The sequence below is a fragment of the Olea europaea genome, unplaced genomic scaffold (assembly GCF_002742605.1).
Source record: "Olea europaea var. sylvestris unplaced genomic scaffold, O_europaea_v1 scaffold2142, whole genome shotgun sequence".
Lineage (NCBI taxonomy): Eukaryota > Viridiplantae > Streptophyta > Magnoliopsida > Lamiales > Oleaceae > Olea > Olea europaea.
In genome coordinates this window covers 151,503-161,057 of record NW_019239393.1, presented here as the reverse complement: position 1 = coordinate 161,057, position 9,555 = coordinate 151,503, and the positions used below count along the sequence as shown (strand labels likewise).

Genomic DNA, 9,555 nt, shown 5'->3' with positions numbered 1-9,555 from the left:
GTTTGATTTATACACTTATATAAAATATAAAATCAACAACTGTCCGTCATAGGTCATGCCTATGAATAATTATTCATAATTTACTTCAAGGAAATTTTCGAAAATGGAAAAATTCGTCTGGGCTTGTACAAATCCTGGGCCAATGTGTATTAGGCCCACTGTAAACCTTCGGGAACAAAACCGTCAATTGGGAATGTTGAATTCCAAACTATAAAAGCAAGAATATCTTCCTGTGGCACCACCGCTTACAGCTGACCAACATTTTGCTGCTGCCCAATCAATCATAATTGCATTTCGCACTCTTTCTCTGTTCTTCTTCAGGTAAGCAAAACTATTTCCGCGTTGTATTTTATTTATCGATTTGTATAACCATTTAATCTTTATGTGAACTCATGAATCAACTTAATTTATTCGATTTGAATACTATTCTCTCGATCTCCGTTCAGCTTTGTTTTCCTTCATCGTAATTTTCATGCTTGTTTGATCGGTAAGTAACTCGTTTTATTCCTGATCCTTCAATTTACTTGATATACCATGAAATTAATTTAATTGGTGAAATCGATTTGTATAACCATTTAATCTTTATGTGAACTCATGAATCAACTTAATTTATTCGATTTGAATACTATTCTCTCGATCTCGGTTCAGCTTTGTTTTCCTTCATCGTAATTTTCATGCTTGTTTGATTGGTAAGTAACTCGTTTTATTCCTGATCCTTCAATTTACTTGATATACCATGAAATTAATTTAATTGGTGAAAAACTAGAATTTGTTTAACTTAAACTAGAATTTGTTTAACTTGGCCTAGTATAAATTCCTTGCGGTGCAGAGGAGACATGTTTTTTATTAAGTCAATTACGTAATGTCTACAATTACGTATTTTGAGCTATCCTAATATTGAGTAAACAACTGTTTTGATGCTCTGCTTTTGTGCATGCTTAAAAGCGGATGCGCCTCGTAATTTTTTAGGATTCTTTGTTGACTTTGCAATGTATCTTTTCAAAGTATTGTCCTGTAACACTTGGAGGACGTGATGCCATTTTTAATTTGAAGTTCTGATGGATAGTCTTTTAGATAACCTATAACCCTTATTTTTTGGAGTTCCGTTAATGCAATTCTCTTTTGTCCTAAAACAGAAAGACCGAGGAGTCTAGTGTAGTTGTAGGTCCATCTATTTATTCTACTAAAGCCTAAATGCAATGTTGTCTCGTGAAACATTTTGGGTTATTGGTCAAAACTGTCAATGCGTGGGGTGAAATAATTAGTGATTATTACAAATAATGTATTCTCCGTAGACCAAAATGTCAAAACCTGATGGGACCGGATAGAAAGACCGAGGAGTCTAGTGTAGTTGTAGGTCCATCTATTTATTCTACTAAAGCCTAAATGCAATGTTGTCTCGTGAAACATTTTGGGTTATTGGTCAAAACTGTCAATGCGTGGGGTGAAATAATTAGTGATTATTACAAATAATGTATTCTCCGTAGACCAAAATTGTCAAAACCTGATGGGACCGGACCGAACAATTCGACTCGTGAAAGTGAACTGGAGCCGAATCCAGTTCAGTTAAGTGATTAAGCCGCTTGCTAAAAAACTGGTAGATAAACCCGTCAACCGGACAGTTCAACCCTTGAATGGGATGAATCGGTAACGTTTTTCACGATTTCTCTGTAAAAAATTTCTTTCAACCACATTTTTATCTTCACAGTCAGCACTAGGCATTGACTTGAAGAGCAGTCGGCAGATCTATGAACATGAAAAGGAAAGAGGTGGTGCTGGTAGAAATGCTATTATTGTTCAAATTGTTATAGAGAGAAAGAGAGTAGTTGATTTTATTGAAAGGAGATAGAGTAATTGGTCATTTTAATAAGGACCATGAGGGGAGAAAGAGGTGTGCAGGAAAAAAATATGAAGTCTTTGACTCAATTATCAAAGAGTCAATTGTAGGAAATTGCATATTTTATGAAATGTTTTAAAACTTAATGATACATCTTTGACTTTATATGGCTTTATTTGTTAGTTACTAATTCAAATTTTATTTTAAAATAGATAAAAAGTAATTATATTTATTAATTTATATATTTTATTAATTATTTTTTCCTTTCGGTTAAAACCCTGTTCAACTATTGAACCATCGACCCTTGACCCTTTGAGTGATTTTAAAAACATTGATGCAAACTTCTGAGTTAAATTTCCCATCCATCACTTGTCCCATTGATATGTACAATTTTTTTGTAAGAAATAAGCAGTCATTACACTCATTAGAATGTCATACCCATTGCTTGAAAGAACTATTTGAAGTTTACACCTTGATACCCTCCTTGTGTGAGGCTTTTAGGAATGCCTTGAACCTTAAGTGTCATTTGTGAGGTTTCGCCTTGATTTACTGACTCGTATCTATTTCATATATATTACTACTGCAAAGATTATCTTCGCTTACTGTTTTGTAAGTTGTCATTTTAATGCCCTCTTAACTCTCGTTCTATGTTGATGACGATGCTATTTTGAGCTTATGCTAGTATCTTACGATGGCCTAATTGGCCAAGTTGTCTTTCTTGGTGTGCACATGGTTGGGACGAGAAAATAACTTTTTCTAAGATTGAAGAATATATTTCCATCACTCTATATCCCACACCAATGCAATTCGCTTTGAGCAACACCCCATTAATATAATTTGGTTGTCAATTCCAGGTATTTGTAAGTTGTATCCCGGAATTTGATTAAAGACAATTTTAGCCCGTAACTTTAAGCCTTATTAAATTTTATCAGGTTGCTCTCGTGGTTTAGCTCTTATGTGCGTTTAATTTTCTGTTTGGACATTAACTATTTAATTTCTGAAATTGGATTGATGGTTGATATGCATATAGAAATTCTAGTCTTCTTTATTACATAATTTGCTCAAATTATTGCAGGGTTAACTGATATGATATGTTGAAGGCGGAATAGCTCTGAAATCACCTTGTTGGACTAAACGGCAACGCAAGAATTGAGATTTAATGGTGTAATATGAAATATGTAAAATCACAATCAATAGAACAAGACTAACGTAAAGACACAAAAAAAGAGTTAAGCAGAGGAACCAATGTTCTATTCAACAACAATATGGAGAGAATACAGCTACAGCAATTAAATTTGAATAGGATTCCTCAATAGCATTCCAATTATAATTCCTCTTGAAGTGCACTTCAATTAGAATTCTACAATTATTTCAACAAGAAATTCGGTTCACACTCAAATTCTAACAATATTCACTTTGACATGAATTCCACTACAACGAACAAAACTCCAAAATTTGTTCACCTGGAAAAATAAATTCAACTGCAACGAAATAAACTGAACTCTTCAACCAGAACCAAAACTCTCCATTCCACAAAAACATCTTCCTCTGCACGACGTCCACAAACGATATTGGAACCCTACTTTCGAGTTCCCAAAATTCCACCTATTCCCAAAGCATACTCTATAGCAGAAACTACACAAAATGCATGATCAGTAGGCCCCTTGCTAAAAATGTCACCTTCAACAATCCTGAAAGCATTACAGATATCACAATACCACTGTACCTACGCTCAATGGATCAAATCCTAGCAACTGAACACAGTGTATCCGTTGAAATTGATGGCAAAGCGGAATCACCAATGCTCTTTGAGCAATGTTTTGAATCGATTCAGAGCCCATCACAAGAAGTATTGTATCAAACTGAATTTCCTCCACGGTACGAAACTTGTTCAAATATCTCTTAACTAGTTCTGCGCTCCCTTGTAATATTTACAACTAAGACTTCTTCTGTTCTTTCAGTACAACCCGGACATCCATTCGGATCTTCAAGATTCCACCTCCACCAGAGAACTTATACCCTTTTGAATCCAAGGTAATCAACGAGATGAGATTCCTCTTCAAATCTGGAACATGTCAAACCTGACCAAGTGTTCTGATTGTCCCATCTTGCAATCTCAATCTGACTCGACTGTTTCCAACAACCCGATAAGACTGGTTGTTTTCCATGACAACTCCACCTTGCTTAACCGCCTCATATGTCTGAAACAAGTCCTGATTGGAACACGTATTATGCGAACATGCTGAATCAAGAATCCACTCCTTGTCAGGCTTAGACTCCATGTCAGATACTACGGTCAACATCACATCACCGCCATCCGAAAAATCCTCAACTACATTGGTCTCGTTTGAAGTCAATGATTGCGTTCCATGATTTGCAGCTAAATCACCTTTAGCCTGCAATTTATCGCAATCCTTCTGAACATGTCCTTTCCTTCTGCAGTAGAAGCAATACAAGTTGCTGTAGTTCACCTTCGATCCGCCCTCTATCAACCACCTTGAGATACTAGAGCTTCTTCATCGTTAGATGTAGCTCATGTTTCATCTTCTCCTTTGGGTATGAAGCATCGTAAGCATCTTCAATGATAAGCGTGTCACAATTGTACAAAATCGTGTCCTAAAACGACGAATAAGAGGCGGGCAATGAACACAACAGGATCAAGGCTAAATCTTACTTATCATACTTGACCTTCAATGTCTCTAAATCTGCGACGATTTCCTTGAACACAGCAAGGTGGTCTTCCAGCGATTCTCCTTCCGCCATGCGATGGGAATATAGCCTTTGCTTAAGATGCAGTTTGCTTTGAAGACTTCTCGTCATGCACAACGGCTCCAGTTTTAACCACAAAGTCGCCACTGTCTTTTCCTTTAAGATATCTTGCAGAATGTTATTGGAGAGGTGAGGATGAATCTTCGATAGAGCCTTCCTATCCTTTCGTCCTTTATTCTCTATTGTCCAATCAGCTAGCATCATCTAAATGCATCTGCGCTAAAATAGCTCTCATCTTTACTTGCCATAGCGAAAATTTCGTATTGCGATCTAGCAGTGGAATATAATATTTCAAAGTAGTTATCTCTAGAAAAATTTCAATCAAATCACGAAGATCCTGCAGCCTAGCTAGGATATCACTTATTGAATGTGGAATAGCTCTGAAACCACCTTGTTGGACTAGACACAAGAATTGAGATTTAATGGTATAATATGAAATATGTAAGATCACAACCAATAGAACAAGATGACAGTAAAAAAAAAAAAAAGAGTTAAGCAAAGGAACCGATGCTTTATTCGATAACAATATGGAAAAAATACAACTACAGCAATTAAACTTGAATAGGATTCATCAATAGCATTCCAATTAGAATTCCTCTTGATGTACTCTTCAATTAGAAGTCTACAATTATTTCAACAAGGAATTTAGGTCACATCCAAATTCTAACACGATATATTTGCTGAAAATTACTAAAAGTTTATGGTAATTCCAATTTGTTCTAAATATATTATAGTCCAAAAATTATCGTCTCCGGGATAAGCAGACCAATATACCTTGCTTCTAGTTTTGAATTGCTAATTTAGTGGCCGAGTTGTCACTTTTGTTGTTTAACTTCTGAAGAGTACAAATTTTGTTCATGAGTTGCTTTTTATGTCGTTGATTTATTTCTTCTTATGTAATTTGAGAAGTTGGTCTCTGTCTCCATGTTTAATTTAAGATATTATTTGCAAGTCTCAGACATGCACATTTTTAGTAAAGAATCAGACGTGTGTGCTCACAAACAAAAAAAGGTTAAGCTAGACTTGGCTTGTTGTAAGATGATTCAATTGTCTCAAATCTGATTGTCAAAACAATGAAGATTAAAGGTTACAAGTCAACAAGTAAAGTAGGAGTAACACTTTTGAGGCTATAGCACTTGTAAAAACCAGAAGAGGAGCTTCTTAAATTATTTAGTACCACCTTTTTTTTTTACTGGTCTTGAAAACAAAATGCGGATAGATTTCTGGTTTTCTTTTACACAAGCACATGTTTGCTATCTTCAAAAAATAGCACCACAGTATCTATAGAAATATTTATCATTTTCCTTTTCAATTTTTGTCATTTCCTCTCCTCTTCTGCACAATTGCTTCATTTCCCATGAGCTATGATGCACGGACACTTCTAGGATGGTGTATCTGTGTTTGATAAGCTAAAAAGTATCGATACTTGTAAACTTGTTACATACTCGTATCCGATAAGCTCCAATACCATTTGATACCCTTTGACTTATTTTTTAATTATTTTATATATTTTTATATTTTCTAAATTTTCGATACGTATCCATGTATGTATTTTTAAATTATCTTATATTTTTGTATAATTTTTGACATGTATCCAATACTTTATGGTTTACATGTACCTTTACTACACAATATTACTTTGAAACTTTTTATACAACCTTCTTCATGTAGTGTTGAAAGAAATTGAAGTACTGTATTAACGTTTTTATATTAAGAAAATTATGAATTTTAGAACACATCTCGACGTATCCTAATTTTTTTTAAAAGTTTGTATCGTATCTGAATTACGTATCCATATCCGTGCTTCTTAACTGATAAGTATAGTTTCTTGTTGGACACCGACCAGCGATGATCTTTGAACACTTCATGATGTGGGTCAAATAAGCTACATGCTGTGCCTATTTTTCATATAATCTTTAAATTTCTAACACTTGAGATGCTCTGGAGACATTCCTCAGTTAAGTGTTCAATATGGCATGTGTTGTGTCTTGTATTAAAAAGTATAACAATAAAGATATTATATATAAATTCAAAAATTTAAAGAATTTAAATCGACATGTTCCTTATGTGTCCATATCCTACTTTTCTAGAAAATCACATGTCAACGAGTCTTGTTGCATGTTCGGGACAGTGCAACATAGCCTGTAACTGTACGTTCACCCATGCCCAAAAGACCAACATATCTGGACCTTCTAATGTGGCGGTACACCAAAATTGCCTCCAAAATAGCACATCTCTGATGACCATTGGATATTTAGTGAAAGGACTATTTAAAAAAAATGGAGGAAGGGAAAAATTGAAATTCCCTCCTGATCCCCCACCCTTCAGCCCTCACACGGTACCTGTTCCCATTGGGAATGATCTATTTTTGTTTAGATGCTCAAAATTATATTATTTTCCTGTTTTTGGGTGTTGCCAGTGCGTTTTTACTGGCCTTCCTTAATCTAGTTAAATCTAGACATCACTGACAGCATCGGCATAGTTGTTATCATTGTCGTCACCAATGAAAGATGAGTATATTAATGCATAACCCATGCTTTTATTATATTGATGTTTATTTGTTATTTGGTTAGAGGAATTTTTTTCCTTTATTCGTCGTATTCTTTTCTTCCATTTCCTCCTCCGCTTGACCTAAGTGGAGTTTCTACTTGTTTGTTTGGTATTTGCACTTCTATGGATCAGTCTTGTGCTTGGAAACTTGGTCTTTATTACTTCTTGTAGGTAGTCATTAATTAATTTTTCAACTTTTCCATTTAGGAACTTCAGAATTTCAAATGGAGCTGAGTAACATCAAAGATGCATTTGATCGTGTTACAAAGAAGCAGATATCGTTGTCCTCAAAATTTCAAGAAATAATTGAACAAATTGGGCAAGAGATAGAACAAACATTATCTAGAATACAATCAGGTCATGCATCTGCATCTGATTGTAAGTTGATCCTTGGTGAAGTAAAAGCCAAGTTGAAAGAAATTGCTCCACTCAACCAGATGGAAGGCACACAAAAGGAATTGAACATTGCTTTGAGCAAGTATCCAAAAATCCTTGAGAAATCCTTCAATCCCGATATATCGAAGGCTTATCGTAATGTTGATTTTGATATTCATACTGCCAATCAAATCATTGCCAGTCATTTCTATCGGGAGGGTCAGTTTGATATTGGTGATTTTTTCGTCCACGAGTCCGGGAAACCAGAAGCTGCGGCTGATAAATCTCCTTTTTTGGAAATGTATCAAATACTTGAAGCCATGGAGTCACATAACCTGGAGCCTGCTCTGAATTGGGCTTCCACCAACAAGGAACAACTTATACGAAGTGGATCTGACATTGAACTGAAGTTTCATCACCTTCGGTTTGTGGAGATCTTGCAGAACAACGGCAGTGATGAAGCTCTGAAGTATGCTAGAACATTTTTCGCTCCTTATGCTTCCAGTCATATGGCTGAAATTCAAAAGCTTATGGCTTGTCTTGTATGGGCTGGGAGTCTCGATTCCTCTCCATATTCCGAATTATTATCCCCTGTGCACTGGGACAAATTGGCTGAGGAGTTCACCCGGCAGTTCTGCAACCTTATTGAGCAATCATATGAGAGTCCGTTGAGTGTGACAATTGCAGCTGGAGTTCAGGGGTTGCCAACCCTTCTAAAACTGGTGAATGTCATGACTGGTAAAATGCATGAATGGCAATCCATGAAACAATTACCCGTGCCCGTGGATTTGGACGGAGAATTCCAGTTCCATTCGATGTTTGTTTGTCCTGTGAGCCGGGATATAGCAAGTGAAGAGAACTCCCCTATGCTGATGTCATGCGGTCATGTACTGTGTAAGCAATCTATTACAAAGCTGTCCAAAAATAATAGCACTCGGCCTTTCAAGTGTCCTTACTGTCCCTCTCTGGTCGAAGCAGGTCAGTGCAGGCAGCTTTGTTTCTGATCTTTGTTAAAAGATTTACTATGCCCCATCCAAAAAAAAAAAAAAAAACTGTAATGTTATGAAACTTAGGGACACGATATCATCTAGGGTAGATTTGGTCTCTGTATAACGTTTAGTGAACTGTAAATAGATATTCTTTGCATATTTATGGCAGTATCATAGGCATGTATTTTTCACTTGAACCAGTAAAACTTCAAACTTGGGCCATCATAATAATGACAGGGAAATAGTGCTCTCATGAATTTAATACAAATGATACATAAGACTTTTACCTTCTCCTTTTGTTAGGGTAGCAAAAATCTTGTAGAATTGACACTGACATGAAACGAATATGATGTGAAAAGTGGCATCAAATGGTTCTCCCTACCCATGGCTATTCTTGTGAACTTGTACTCATATGATCAAGTGTTCTTCAAAATTCTAGAAAAGTCAAAAACCTACCATGGTTGAAATAGCTATGAATACACTTCAAAATTACTTTTGGGGGCAACATGTCATTTGCAAAAGAATAATACTATCTGTAGTCACTCATTATTCGAGTCGTCCCATGTGGCACGCGTGTGACGGTTAGTAATTTGACATATGTGAGAAGAAAAAACTACAACATTAATATATCCAATCACAAATCGTCATGTAAGATGTCACGTATGATCATTGTCGCAGTGGACGATTATGAATAGCACTACTTTTTGCAAAAATGCAATAGATAAATAAAAATGCGGGCAATTCATTATTTATGGTAAAAAGTTATAAAGCTGCGCAATTTCAGGATGCAAAAAGGTGAAGAAAATTGTCACTAGCCAATGTAAAGGTGCATGAAAGAGCCCTTTCTAGTTTTTAATTGTTTCAGATTCTTCTTCTACTCCTCATCCTCCTTCTCATCCTTTCCACGGAGACTTTCACATTCAAAAGTTTCCCATTCTTTTCCTTAATTTTTACAAACGTGTAGCTAAAGTCTTGCCAACATCTAATTATTACAACATCAAAAGTTTGTTCCCATATTTCTCGGGGTTTTCACCC

The 9,555-nt window shown here is 35.7% G+C and overlaps 1 protein-coding gene across 2 annotated transcripts; it reads left to right on the top strand.

The window, feature by feature from the left end:
* The first annotated feature begins 222 nt into the window (after positions 1-222).
* LOC111380421 (protein RMD5 homolog) lies at positions 223-8,711 on the top strand. Of its 2 annotated transcripts, XM_023003980.1 has the most exons (3): positions 223-321; positions 2,547-2,691; positions 7,364-8,711. In XM_023003980.1, exon 3 carries the CDS (start codon positions 7,381-7,383, stop codon positions 8,533-8,535), a length of 1,155 nt encoding a protein of 384 aa, XP_022859748.1. In that variant the 5' UTR covers positions 223-321; positions 2,547-2,691; positions 7,364-7,380; the 3' UTR covers positions 8,536-8,711. The 2 variants fall into 2 exon arrangements, with proteins under 2 accessions (XP_022859748.1, XP_022859747.1); XM_023003979.1 differs by lacking the exon at positions 2,547-2,691.
* Positions 8,712-9,555: the final 844 nt, after the last annotated feature.